The following is a 15,412-nucleotide window of genomic DNA, read 5'->3' as shown; positions in this document are numbered from 1 at the left end:
ATTATGATGTTTTGTCCTGTGTTTTCAGGGAGAAGTACGCCATGATGTTTGATGAGCCTGTGCTGCTTCAGTTGGGCTGGTGGTATGTGGCGTGGGCTCGTGTGTCTGGACCCAGCAGTGACTGCGGTTCCCACGGCCAGGCCACAATCACCACCGATGATGGGTACAAAAACGCTTATTTCTGTGAAATTTTGTTATTTTTTATTTTTTTAAATATGATTGATATTGTTTGTATTTCTAAAATGACATACTTATCGTCTTAAACTCTCTTCTGCAGTGTGGTCTTTCAATTCAAGAGCTCAAAAAAATCAAACAATGGGACTGATGTGAATGCTGGACAAATACCTCAGCTGTTGTACAGGTACGAGACTTTTTGTGTGCGCGCGCGTGTGTGGCGTGCATGCGTTTGTGTTACTTTTCTGTATCAGTTGTATTCGTTTTAATTCTCATACCTATTTTGCTTTGTTTTTTAATTTTTTTCTAGGTTGCCCTCGAATGATGGTAACGCTTCCAAAGGAAAGCAGCAGACTAGTGAACCTGTGCACATCCTCAAGCGCACTTTTGCCAGAACCGTGTCTGTGGTATGTGTCTACTGAAATGTACTGATTGCTTATACTGTAGGCTAATAATTTTAAGATAAAATGGCACAGGGTGTTAGAAAATGATACGGCTACACCACTTGAGAGACAAATTATTGATGAAAACTAAAAAAATATTGAGCTTTTTAGGACTTTTTGTCTCCCGCTTTTTATCAATATTATATAATATTTTATATATTAATAACTATATCATTCATAGGTGTGAACCTACACTGGTCTCACGGTTCGGTTACGATTATCATGCCATCGATTCGGTTCAATTTGATATCTCGGTGCATTGACTATGCTTTCCATACACAATTTTATATTTTACGTCACAGATGCTGTTCACAGATGAGCGACACTGATAAACTGCAGCGGCACAGTGTTGCCAGATTGGGTGATTTTGGATAGGCATTTCGGCAGGTTTTGGATAGTTTTTGGGCTGGAATCAGTCAGCTACATCTGGCAACACTGCAGCGGCAATCACAGCTGATCTGAGATAAATGACGTCAGTACACAATAACCGGTTATGATTATTACTGAACCGATACCAAATTTTCCGCATCTGCATCGCACCGAAGAAACAATTTGACACTTTTTTAGAAATCTTTTTTGAGGAGAATTTAATTTGAAAAAAAGAAAAGGTATCATTAAAAGGCTAAAGTACGTTTTCTTTTTTTCATCAGTTAAGGACTCATTACCAGGTTCTACCGATTAGTTAAAAAATCCAAAATTTGTCTATTAATCATCCCATCCGACTGATCAATCGGTTGATCTTTATCATTGAGAGGACCCCATAGACTATGGGTCTCAAACTTGATTCATGGAGTGCTGCAGCTCTGCTCAGTTTTGCTCTAACCCTAATCAAACACAGCTGGTCCAACTAATCAAGATGTTCAAGACTACTAGATACTATTAAGCAGGTGTAAGTTGGAGGTAAAATCTGCAGAGCTGTGGCCCTCCAGGAATTGAGTTTGAGACCATTGCCATAGACCCTCATGTTCCTCTTCTTTCTTAGAATAAATGAAATAAGCCCAATAAATTAAATAAGCCCAAGGAAACATAATACTTGTGTGGATATTGATTAGACTTAGGGTTATGATTATATGAGATTTTTTAAAGAAAAAAAGTAGTTATTGATTTTACTTTATAAAATCTAGATTCAGTGAATATTTGAATATCATAAAAAAAAAAACATTTTAAGCTAGATGATTAGATGCGTCTCCTTTTCACCAAAGTCCTTTTGTTGTCATTGTTCACGCGTTTTTTTGATCATACTGTTAGTTTGGCATGCTGTTAGGTTGACCTGAAAAGTACAAAGCGATTAGTAGCACTAGTTTGTATTTAGATAAAATATCCCTCAGCAGGAAAATTGGCAAGGAACAGATGTACATCAGCCAACTCTGAAGAGTTTATACTTTATAGTTTTTATAGTTCATTGCTTGTTATTCTTTAAGAAAATCCCTTGACTATTGCTGCTTTTTCTAGGCCGCCTGTCCGTTTTGTGTACTCAAACGAACTGGCAGACCTAATAATACGTCAGATCTTTGGTTCATGCACCAGTGCTGTTTTTTTTTTCGTTGTTGTTGTTTTCTCAGGACTGTTTTGAGTCTCTGCTGAGTGTCCTGCACTGGAGCTGGACCACGCTGGTGTTGGGAGTGGAGGAGTTAAGGGGATTGAAGGGTTTCCAGTTCACAGCCACCCTTCTGGACTTGGAGCGCCTGCGGTTTGTGGGCACCTGCTGCCTGCGATTGTTGCGTGTCTACATCTGCGACATCTTCCCCATTTCTGGTATAATATCTCTTCTGCTATGTTTAAAAAATGAAAAGACTGTTCCATTACAGTAGTTGATTGGAAAGAGCATATTCTCGCACTCATTTGTCTTACTTTCATTCATTTTGTTACTTCATCTGTTGTGTTAGCGCTTGATGCTAAACTTTTTTTCAAGGATCACATGTGCTACTTTGGCAAATTTAGGAGCACATTCAAATATTTACTGATTTTTAGCTTTTTCTTATTTTAACTTTTCTTATAGTTTTCCTTAAATATGTTAAATAATTTAATAATTATTAAATATGGGCTAATAATTTTGACCTTAAAATGCTTCTTAAAAAATGTAAAACTGGTTTTATTCTAGCTGAAATAAAATAAGACTTTCTGTAGAAGAAAAAGTATTATCAGGCATACTTTGAAAATTTCCTTGCTCTGTTAAACAATTTGGGAAATATTTAAAAAAGAAAACAAAATATTTATTTATTTATTTATTTATTTCCGGTTTTACATTTAAATAATTGATGTGCGTTTTATTTCTCTCCGAAATAACTGTTTGTGTGTGCCTATAAGTCTACAAGCTGTGAGCTGTTGAGGAAACTCCTCATATTCAATATACAATCACTATGCTCTAATGTTAGGGGGCGCTTAACCATCATTCCACTCTTTAACATGGCGAGTGGCAGTGAAGTGAGTACGAGGAAGCGCCGGCCTCTTTCAAATCCATGGTGTGGGGACATTTCGGTTTTGCTGTTGAGTATAATACAGTGGAAGAAAAAATGGTGAACAAAAAATGACTGTGTGCAAGCATTGTTTTACTCGTATAGATTACTCAAACGGAAATACTTCCAACATGACTGCACATCTCCGCAGATCACCCAGCAATATCACTGTCTGAAGGCAGGATAGCAGAGAAAGCAATAAAGTCCTCCAAAAAACAACAATCCCTTGCTGAATTCTTCCAGCAAACATAGCCAACTGGTTCTGAGAGACGCATAAAAATAACAAAGGTAGTGGGGGTGTTCATTGCTAAAGATTTGAAGCCGTTTTTGGTGATTGGAGATGCTGGCTTTTGTCATCTTATTAAAGCACTCGATCCACGTTAATTCTCGACCTCTATGAAAAGACACGCAACAATATTGTGTACGAATTGGCTAAAGCACAGAGCCTTGCTCTGACCACAGATGGTTGGACCTCACAGGCAACCGTGAGTTACTTCACTAACTGTTCACTACATGTCTATATGTAGGAGTTTGTGTTCCCCAGTTTGTACATGGGCTACCAGCAGCTGTGAGATTTCAGTGTTATTTTTTTATTATACAATACACTAGGAACTAGTGTACTTTTCTTGGCTTTTAAGTAAAATAAAGCAGTATTGCAATAAATCGTTTTTATTTTTTCTCTTTTACCTCTTACTGTTCCTATTGCCTAAGCATAGAATAAAAAAAACCCACTTATATCCCAAGCCATCATACACGAACAGAAAACAGTGTTAAAAAAAAGAGTAGGGAAATGTCCTCGAGCCAGGATTCGTACTCGGGATGCCCTGACTTGCTACTGCATGATATGTCAGCGCCCTAATCACTAGGCTATTGCACCGACTGTTTTTATATATCAACCTCTTTCCCCAGTCTTTTCTAAAAGCACTTTTTTTATCTTCAACATACATGTAAGCTCTTATAGCGCCTACATTTTTCCAATAATCTCAAACCACTCTTTACAATTCAGAGTGGTCTCTTTAAGCTAATTCATAGTGATTATTGGCCACTTTCAGGTACAATGTCTGTAAAATCTTCCATCTATCTATCCCTATGTGTGTAAATTTATATTTATTCAGTTTTTAAATTAATTTCAGTAATAATATTGACTAATTTGAATATATGTTCATATGACTTATTTACAATACAGTTTGTAAAGTAATAATTTCTGTCTTTTAGTAGATATATAATAGTTGTATTATATGAGAGACTTGCTTTGTTTACCAAATAAATGAATCTAATTGGATTTGCATTGTAAACATTAAATTAAAATTAAAAGTTAAAAATGTTATTTAACATATTAAGTTTTTAGTTACGATACACCCAAAATCATTTTGCATAAATCTAAAGATTCTTTTACAATATTCTGCGCAGAAATGTCAAAAAATGTCTGCAGATGCTGTCTGGCTCTACTGATATGCTGTTGTCCACCTCATAAACTGAAGTATACATTGGGTTTAATGCTAACTTCTGGAAATTGACAAATCATTTAATGGCATGTTGACCAACATTACATTGATTTTAAGTACTGCTTTCACTCTCTTGACTGTACGACTAGACCTTGTCACCTGGTGTTATTGTTATACACTGAATCTGGACTGCCACATCATGCTGAGTCAGACTGTCAAAGTCACAAGTGGAGATCCCTTGAGTTTCCGATGTAATCTATATTGATTTCAAGGTCTCATGTCACACTAGTCCTTTAAGCACATGTGATGGATAGGAAAACAACTTTTGACCAGTGTTTAGCCATCTGATTAACGGTTTTATAATATAATCTAATTATTATATTTTTGACTAATATTGCATTTGCAATTCAGTATAAATATTTTTTAAACTTCTGTGTGATTCAGCAAAGACAAGCACTAAATTATTATTGCTCTTAATTATTATTGCTCTTAATTTTCATGTACGAGGGAGCACCGCCATTTGAATCTTTTTGGCTCTAGACTTTCTTTCCCATTCACTTCGATTGATTTTTAGATGTTAAATGTTGCATATTGATATTTTGTATGACATTATTCTACTTTTTATGTACAGTCATTAACACACTTATCTGTAGAGCAAATCTTGTTTGAACCTGTGCATAGTTTGTCTGTTTTCTGCCGTTTATTATTCCCAGTCATTTCTCACATACAGTAGGCAACTGAATCGAAAGTTTTAAAACAATCGCAAAAGTTAGTTCACTTCTGCATGGTGGAATAAGGTTAATACGTTGACCATCACAATGCTATTAATGTTGTGCAACAGTTAATAACTATGGAGATCTCACAGTTAATAACTATTAACTGTCATCCCAAAATAAATATTTTACACTTGCCCACACAAAATATCAGCATTCATGACCGGGAACACCAAACTTCATTCTCCCCAGACACTTTCTTCAGCTCCTCTGTGAGATCCCCATACGTTTCCAGACGCATAGTCTCTACTATTAAAATATGATATTGTAGTGGACCACCTCTCACCGGAAAAATCGCATTGGATGTGAATCGGACTTGAGTGTGTGCTAAGTTTGCTAATTTAAAATGGAATTAGCAAATGCCATCAATTTGCTACTTTAAATCAGCATCTTTTCATTTGATCAATAATTTTTGTATTGTATTTATTGTAAAAATATTTTATAATATCACGTAATTGCACTCAAATTTGGTTAATCTTTCAGTACTCGTCTTAATGTTTCAGACCGCTGAATGACAGTATATATTATACTTCTTATTTGTGTCTCCTATTCAGCCAGTACCAAAGCGATTGTGGAGGAGTCCAGCAAGCTGGCGGAGTGTGTGGGAAAAACGCGAAGCCTCCTGAAGAAGATCCTGTCAGAAGGAATGGACAACTGCCTGACCAAGCTGGACAACGACCCACAGGGATATCTGAGTCAACCGCTCACGCTGCTGGAGGCTGTGCTGCAAGAGTGTCATAACACTTTCACAGCCTGCTTTCACTCTTTCTACCCGACTCCGGCTCTGCAGTGGGCCTGTCTCTGCGACCTGCTCAACTGCCTGGACCAGGTATTCTACATCATGAGAGATACTTTTGGTTTGTTTGTCCACAAATTAAAAATGTTATATATTATTTATTCACCCTAATGTTGATATAAATGTATATGTGCAAATCTGTATGAAAACAAAAGTAAGTATTTTATAGATTGTGAGTTTGTTCTCATTTATATCATCTGTTTGGTTTTCAATATTCTTTGAAATACTTCACATTCAATTAAAGAAAACAAACATTAGAAAGTGAAAGTTATGAATTTTAGGATAAGCCTTAATTTAAATAATAAATTATTTATTATTAGTTAAAAATCTACATTTTTAATTTATTATATATTATTTAATCTTGTAATTATGATAGCTTTTAGAAAGATATTGTCTGTAATTCCTTTCTCTTTTCTTTATTTCTCATTTGCTGTATGATTTACTAATTTGATTATGTCATTAGGCTATATTATATAGGCTATTTTATATCTAAAATGCTTTGGCATTTAAAGTTAGCTTTGAACCTGAAAGTAATAATGAATAAAATTATTGTTAAAAATGAAATCACATTTTGTTTGTCGCATATAGTTAACTATTTGTGTGATGTGGGTAAATGGTGTGTTTCAATCCAACTACCACCACAAGTATATTTCAAACCTATGGGAAGCACTGCTATAGTACAGACTATACATGCTATAGTACATATAGTACATACATACAGTACATGACACCTTAAAATGAAATGTTACCAAACCTCTTTACAGGGTTCATACTTTTCCAGGCTTGGAAGGTTTTGGAAAAACAAATAGACCCAAAATGTTTCGTAAAAGAAATTTGATTAACGAATATCTATGTACTTCAATATATTTGAGATGATAATACTGGGGAAACTTTAAATAAAATTGCGCTGTCTGTCCCTTCACGTGACGTTTTTTGTAAAAAGCAAATTCAGTTGCAAAAACTTTCAGCTTTGCTTCTCTTTCACTGTAATTCAAGATACATTTGAGTGTCGTGTTCAGAAACAATCTCTGACTACAGAGGTAAGATGCTGTGGGTGCTAAAGCCTAATTTGTTCTTATACAAGCCAATATTTCAAAAACTTTCACACAGACAGCAAGATACTTTAATATAAACTACATACTGTAGATTGGCATATTTTTTGATATGCTGTATATTTTACCTGAAAGTTTTGGAAAAGACATTGAATTCTAGTAGTAAAAAATGCATGAACCCTGTCTTTAAGTTCCCATCTCACTCAGCCACTTGACAGATTTAGGGCTGATTAATTTGGCCTCTAAAATATCTGCCATAAACCACTAAATAAGTGTGATCCTCCTAAAAAAGAAGCACATTCTCAATATGTATTGTTATTACTTTATCACTATCAGACTCATTACTTGCAGCAAATGCTCTCCTGATAATAACCATGACCTTCATGTCGACATCCAGGACATTCAAGAGGCAAACTTCCGCACATCTAGCAGTCGTCTGCTGGCTGCGGTGATGTCAGCGCTGTGCAACACATCGGTCAAGCTGACCTCCATCTTGCCCATTGCGTATGACGGGGAGGTGTTGCTCCGCTCTCTCGTCAAGCAGGTCAGCACAGAGAACGACTCTGCCCTCGCTCACCGCTTCCCCCTGCTGGTGGCACACATGGAGAAACTCAGCCACGTGAGTATTAGCATCCCTTTAAACATCCATCATCATTAGTTATTTCCAAAGTGCTTTAATAAAGTAATTTTAAGAACCTCTTTATTTTTATGCTTATGGTAGACTGTGTATCCAAACATGACCCGTATTTATATAAGATTCTCCTTGTGGCATGCAGAAAGATTATAACTAGGAATTAGCTTAAAGACACTTTAAACTGGAAATTTGGTTTAGGAAATCCAAGGATTGGAAGAGCTTAGATGTGATAAATTTGATGATGAATTAGTGCTTTCAGAAAGGACTGGGAAAAGTGGCTAATATTTAAAGAAAATAAAGACATCCCCAGCTAAGTAAACCGTTGTTATGCAGGTTAAATAAAAAAGAAAGGAATCAAAATTATTAGCTCTTCTGTGAAATTTCCCAAGTGATGTTTAACAGACCAAGTACATTTTCCATAGTATTTCCTGTACTATTTTTTTTCTTCAAAAGAAAGTCAAATTTCTTTTAGTTTAAATATTGTCAATAATTATTAAGGTCAATATTATTAGCTTCCATAATTTTGTTTTTTTTTCTTTTCGATTGCCTGCAGATCAAACCACTGTTGTTTAAAACTTGCCTAATTATGCCTAGTTAACCTAATAACCTGTTCATTTTAACTTTATCAGGCTTGCGTTTCCGCTGCCAAAAGGGTACCAACAGTGTGCGTGGTGTACGACAAAGTTTCAGACGACGTCATTCTCGCTCGAGGAAATGTCAAAGTAAAGCTGAACGAGTCATTCACATATCATATGAGAAGCTCCTGTCATAAAACAGATGCTTTATACACATTTATGTTTATTAATAACCTTTCTATGAACATGATTTAATTATAACTGCAGATCAAGGATGTAACGTCTGCAATTATATAAAATAAATGCAACATATATGAACACATACAGACCTTTACAGTCTCTGATATGTTACCAATTACAGAACAACTACACACAGCATACATTTAGTCCTTATTTGGGTTCAAAATCAACACCAACAAATAGCCTATAGTCAGCGCAAACCTCTCATCTCTAATCTTCACCAGCACATGTAAGCTCTGCTAGAAAGTAATTCCAAAAGGTGATGATAATAGTTAAACGTGGCAGTTGTTTATGTTTAGGTTGCTGAAAGAATCATTTGCTCCTTTGTTTTTTCGTGCTTCACTCTCGTGTTTGTTCGTTTCTGAAAGGATCGGATGTCAAAAGCACTTCAATAATCACACGCACGTTATTATTATCAGCTCAAGAAGTTCGTTATTTCAAATATAGACACACGGCGAGCTCCCTGAAGAAAGCAAAACCGCTCACACTTTAGACTAGGTCTTGTAAACAACTACGGGGCACAGGGTAGATCCTGCTCTTCTTCTTGGCTTTGTGACTGCAAGGTTTGTTTAAACTCATGTCGACTAAAGCTGCGCAATTAATCAAAAAAATATCGCGATCTCGATTCGACCCCCAAGACGATCTTAATCCAGCATTTCTACGATTCTGCCAATCATATTTTCAAGTTCAGGAAAGAAGCAAAGTCGACTGCACGAGTCTTTTCCTTGTTTTACATACATTATTCAGCGACATGGACATCTCCAAATTATGTGGAAAGAGTCACATAATGCATTCATAAGATATAATTCACCTAAAAATGTCATTTTTGTCTTTATATAATGCTGTATTCGCGACCGTGAAATCACATGTGACGTGAGTGCTTACCGTGAGCTGTTATCACAGCTATCACTTAATGATAGACACGCGCGCGTCTACTTTAGTGAACAGAACCTGCATAGGCTGTGAGTAACAGGTAATAAAGTTGTAAATAATATTCAGTTTGTGGAACAGAGTGATCGTTTGGGAGCTGCGCGCGAAGTATGAACCGCCCTTAGCAGTGAAAATGAAACTGAAAGCGTGCACTTCATTTAAATGATCATATCGCATTTTAGAGTTATGATTGCGACAAGCATTTAATGTTTTTTCTTTCATAGTGAACACAACAGTTGTGCATGAAAAAAAATGTTTACAGTGTTAGTATAACTACTCTAACCTATATAATGTTAATTTTACCAGTGAATTAAATGGTCTAATAATGTTGTCAATGACAGATTGCAAGCATAGGTCTATATCTCAAACATAATTCAACATCAGAATTATTATAAGTAGAATAAAATTATTTATAGAAACTAGTAGACCTACACATAATATTGTTGTTTTATCATATGTTTTAAAAAAACAATAATAATTGTCGACTCATATTAACCTTTATTTTACATCTACAGAATTGAGAAAATCGTGATCTTTATTTTAAGCAAAAAAATCGTGATTCTCATTTTAGCCAGAATCGTGCAGCTCTAATGTCGACCATGTGTCAACCGTGTCCTGTTGTTGCTTTACGAGGCCGTCTAAAGTGCGAGCGGTTTTCGCTTTCTCCAGGGAGCTCGCGATCGCGTCTATATTTTAAATAACGAGCTTCTTCAGCTGATGATAATAATGTGTGCGTGATTATTGAAGTGTCTTCGACGTCTGATCCTTTCAGAAAAGAAAAGGACAAACGCGAGAGTGAAGCCCGAAAAAAATTATAATATTGACTATTATGAACTCGGAATGACAAAATTACTCTCTAACAGAGGCTACATGTGTTGGTGAAGATTACAGACACAGATGAGAGGTTTGCTCTGACTGGGCTATATTTTGTGTTGTTTTTGAACCTAAATAAGGACTAAATGTATGCTGTGTGTAGTTCTTCTGTAGTTGGTAACATATCGGAGACTGTAAGGGTCTGTATGTGTTCATATATGTTGCATTTATATATTTATTTTATATAATTACAGACGTTTGAGTAGGCTATTTCGCACTGCCATTGATCTGCAGTTATAATCAAATTATGTTCATAGAAAAGTTAGTAATAAACATTTATAAATATGTATTTATATGTTTAAAGCATCTATTTTGTGAGAAGTGCTTCTCATATGATTTGTGAACAACCTGTACAGCTTTTCTGTAGACATTTATTCGAGCAAGAATGACATAGACTGTAACTCTATTGTACACCACGCCAACCAAAAGGGTACCCTTGGTAGTGGAAATGCAAGCCTGAAAAGGTGACCCACACCGTACCGTTCGGTTTGGTACGGGTCACCTTTATCAAGCTTGCGTTTCCACTAACAAGGGTGGGTACACTTTTGGTGGGCATGGTGTACGACAGAAAGTTTCAGTCGACGTCATTCTTGCTCGAGGAAATGTCTACAATAAAGCTGTACAGGTCGCTCACATATCATATGAAAAGCACTTCACAAAACAGATGCTTTACACACATAAATACTTGTGTAGAAATGTTTATTACTAACTTTTTAATGAACATGAGTTGATTATAACTGCAGATCAAAGACAGTGCGAAACAGCCTACTGTAACGTCTGTAATTATATTAAATAACTAAATAAATGAACATATATAAACACATACAGCCCCTTACAGTCTCCGATATGTTCCCATCTACAGAAGAACTACAAATAGCATACATTTCGTCAGTATTTAGGTTCAAAACAACACAAATTATAGCCTACAGTCATTGAAAACCTCTCAGCTGTGTCTGTAATCTTCAGCAGCACATGTGTAGCCTCTGTTAGACAATAATTCCGTCATTCCCAGTTCATATTAGTCCAAAATGTGAAAATAATAAGTTAGTTAAACATGGCATTTTGTTCATGTTTGCTGAAAAAAATAATGTGCTCCTTTTTTCCGGCTTCTCCTTTGTTTCTTCACGCTTCACTCTCGCGTTTGTCAGTGTCTGACAGAATTGGGTTTCAAAAACACGTCAATAATCAAGCTCAGGTTATTATCATCAGCTCAACAAGTTTGTTATTTCAGATATAATGTTAGACGTGCGTGAGAGCAAGGAAGAAAGCGAAACCGATCGAGCCTCAGACTGGCTCGTAAAAAACTACAGGGCACAGGGTAAATCTGCTCTTCTTCTTGGATTTGTGGCTGTTCATCAAGACAACGACAAGGTTTGTTTGAGCCCAGATCGACCATGGCTCATTATTATATGTATATATAAATCCGCTGTAATGTCTCGGCTCGTCGGCTGTGTATTTCAAACATGGCGTTTTTTTTTGTTTTCATTCTGGCTTGTTGAGTAAGCGAATGACGTATCTCTGTAAACCAATAGCGTTCAGCTGCGCGTGTGGCTCCGCCTTTTGGTACCCTTTCTCGAGTTTGGTACCCTTTCGAAATGGTGCCGAAAAAGTGGTACGGTACGGTTCGGTACGCTTTTTGAACCGTACCGTACCTTACCACTCAGTGGAAACGGGCCATTAGTGGAAACGAGCCAAAAGTGGTACGATATGATTTGCTTTTTGGTACCTTTTGACAGTTGAAATGGCCATAAAAGCGTACCGTACCACTCAGTGGAAACGGGCCATAAATGAGTATTAAGTGCAGATCAGTGGACTTTAATGTTGACCACATAGCATGTTGGATATGAGCAAGAAAAATTTAATTGCATTAAAAATTCTCAATAAAAAAACTGCCAAGTTGCCTTGATGGGTGAGGTATATTACAAAATTTAGAAATGCAAAATATTCACAACCAATAAAAGTGTTTCCTTCCTCAAAAACCATTTAAATTTAAAGAATGGTAAGTTTAAGAAGAAAAACCCAATACTGATGATTGTAATCAACTTTCATCATAAACAACAAGTCTAAAGTCAAACTAATTAAAAATGAGTTGATTTTTAATGAGACATTTATTAAGCTTTTTTTTGTGGGACAACTTGATTGTTTTATGTTTAATCCACTTAAATTTGTAAAAACGATTAAGTTAACCTAATAGATTTGTGTTAGGGCAACATGAAGCATGGAACCCAGCATTTTTTACAGTGTATATGATCCACATTGGTTTTACTTCACCTAATTTTCTTTATTGTATTTTGATCAGACGGAAGAGAATCTCATGGGCATGACAACATTCCGGGAGGTTCTGGAGAAGATGCTGGTCATTGTGGTGCTTCCTGTGAGGAAGAGTCTGAGGAAAGAGGTTGAGCTCTTTTCTCCTCATCTGGTGTCCAACACCTGTGGTCTGCTGGCCAGTATTGTCAGCGAGCTCACCGCATCTGCTCTTGGTTCTGAGGTTAGACAAATCTTCTACTTCGCCACACACTCTCTCTTCCTTGTCTTTGTCCGCAGAGCATTTGCCTGCTGCTCTAATTGCATTACAGCTGCTGACCGGCCATAAATAGATTTTAGATGCTGGAAGAGAAATTATACCACACTGTTTCATCAGATCCTCATGGACAGACCTTCACAGAATCAGAAATTTTCTGTTTAATGCATAAACTTTACATTAAGTTGATATATAATGTAAGAATATATTATGAAATATTTGAAAAAAATTAAGATTTGCAAATTTGTGATTTTAATTAATTTCTAATATAAAAAAAAAATCAGATGCAAAACTCTTTTTTGTAAATGAGCATTTTCTGTCAGGCTCCTATAATTAGGTTCAGAAGTTTCATTTTATATGTAACACTAAGGTTATTAGCTAGTTAATAAAATGACTTTTTAAAAAAATGTCACTAGACAATTCTCTGTTTTTTAACAAGGTAAATTTTATTTTGCGTCAAAACCTGCTAAATCCACTTCTGCTTTTAATGCAAAAACCTCTAAATCCACCTATTAGGACAAGACAATGTAATTACTTGAAAATCACTAAAGATGCAATTAGAAATTATTTTACCAAACATAAAACACATTACACACACCAGCTGAAATACATAAATCTGTCAAGTTAGTGGTGGTTTATTCCCCTGTGGTAAACCAGGGAAAAGCAGAAGGAAAATGAATGAATGAAATCTGTCAAGTGCGTTAACACTGAAACTGACATTAATTAAATCTTAACTATCTGTTGTCATTTCTGATATTTGGGATTTAGATTAAATCTAAGTAATGTAAACATTGCAAACATTGTAAACTAAGCCTCTTAGATTCAAGTAGTGTAAATACATTGTGAAACATCAATATCTGTGCATTGTCCATTAATATAAAAAGCTTATCAGACGTATAGGTATTATGAAGTAATATAAATAATGTATAGTTATATGTAAAAATAGTTTACATTAGCAAATAAAACACAAGGTAGGCCTACTGGGCAAAAAGGGGATGCCCCTTAGACAATTTTAGAAGCTGTCAGTCATTCATTCTTACCATACCTAAGGTCTTGGTCCCGTGTTTATCCTCATAGCTTCCATGTGGGATGAAAAAACGGCATCTTAACTTTGTCTTTTGTGAAACACAGTTGTCGTATAATGAATCAGACTCATTCAAAGTAGTCTCGCTGCGCAAAAAACATTATGGATGCATGCTACACTTCCGACTGTACATTGTGTTTTCTTGTTCTTATAATGCACAGAGTTTCGAGGTAAGGGACATTTTCATTTGACAGTCACTGACAGTCGGACAGGCACATCCAGTTCATCAAACTCCCATCTTTTAAAATCGAAATCGAAAGTGGAATAAAACAGTCTCTTCATAAAAGCCAGCGTATAATCCCGCTTTTACACTGAAAACATATGATTCGATTCGTGCTTCTGATTGGTTTTTGGGATATAGCTGCTTTTTCTGTCAAAGGCAAGTGGCGTTTAGAGGCTTTTGCCAACAAACTGTTATTTCTAAATGCACCGACACTGGGATTTAGATCATTTGAAGCAAATCTATTTGTTGATCGTATACTATGTGCCTATAGCATTCACTCGATGTCATTAGCTCATTTTTGTTGTGTCAAAACCCACTGTCCATTGAACATATTTTATTAGTCTGTAATGAACATGTAAATAACTAGTTTTTGCTGTAGATACCTGTGTAATTTTATTTTAACAAGTCTATATTTATTTAAGAAGTTTATAAATGATCTTAAACATCTTTTTTAATTTTGCACCTTATTTTTCACCATAAATGTAGCCATAAAGGCTGGAAAGAAAGAAAGAAAGAAAGAAAGAAAAAACAAAGAGAGAAAGAAAGAAAGAAAGAAAGAAAGAAAGAAAGAAAGAAAGAAAGAAAGAAAGAAAGAAAGAAAGAAAGAAAGAAAGAAAGAAAGAAAGAAAGAAAGAAAGAAAGAGAAAAAAATACTTGTGAAAAACCTGAAAAATCACATGTACAGAAGTATTCACAGCCTTTGGCGTGAAGCTCTAAATTGAGCTCAGGTAAATTCTGTTTCCACTGATGATTCTTGAGATGTTTTAACAGCTTATTTGGAGCTCACCTGTGGTCAATTCAGTTGATTGGACATGATTTAAAAAAGCATACACCTGTCTATATAAGGTCCCAGGGTTGACAGTGCATGTCAAAGCACAGACCAAGCATGAAGACAAAGGAATTGTCTGTAGACCTCCTAGACAAGATTGTCTCAAGGCACAAGGCTGGGGAAGGTTACAGTAAAATTTCTGCTGCTCTGAAAGTTCCAATGAGCACGATGACCTCCATCATCTGTAATTGGAAGATGTTTGGAATCACCAGGACTCTTCCAAGAGCTGGCCGGCCATCTAAGCTGAGTGATCGGAGGAGAAGGGCTTTAGTCAGGGAGGTGATCATTAACCCGATGGTCACTCTGTCTAAGCTCCAGCGTTCCTCTCTGAAGATAGGAGAACCTTACAGAAGGACAATTA

The 15,412-nt window shown here is 35.9% G+C and overlaps 1 protein-coding gene across 17 annotated transcripts in view; it reads left to right on the top strand.

Annotated features, from left to right (window-relative positions):
- The window catches only part of mycbp2 (MYC binding protein 2), a 239,118-nt gene that overhangs the window by 111,506 nt on the left and 112,200 nt on the right, over nucleotides 1-15,412 (top strand). For all 17 annotated transcript variants that reach the window (XM_056464968.1, XM_056464976.1, XM_056464962.1 and 14 more), the window contains 7 exons: nucleotides 29-163; nucleotides 278-361; nucleotides 485-581; nucleotides 2,180-2,372; nucleotides 5,846-6,120; nucleotides 7,537-7,758; nucleotides 12,691-12,882. In XM_056464968.1, coding sequence (XP_056320943.1) covers nucleotides 29-163; nucleotides 278-361; nucleotides 485-581; nucleotides 2,180-2,372; nucleotides 5,846-6,120; nucleotides 7,537-7,758; nucleotides 12,691-12,882 — 1,198 coding nt within the window. The remainder of the gene's footprint in view (nucleotides 1-28; nucleotides 164-277; nucleotides 362-484; nucleotides 582-2,179; nucleotides 2,373-5,845; nucleotides 6,121-7,536; nucleotides 7,759-12,690; nucleotides 12,883-15,412) is intronic.

The sequence above is a fragment of the Danio aesculapii genome, chromosome 9 (genome assembly GCF_903798145.1).
Source record: "Danio aesculapii chromosome 9, fDanAes4.1, whole genome shotgun sequence".
In the NCBI taxonomy this organism is placed as follows: Eukaryota; Metazoa; Chordata; class Actinopteri; order Cypriniformes; family Danionidae; genus Danio; species Danio aesculapii.
This window is presented reverse-complemented; position numbering and strand designations above follow the sequence as displayed.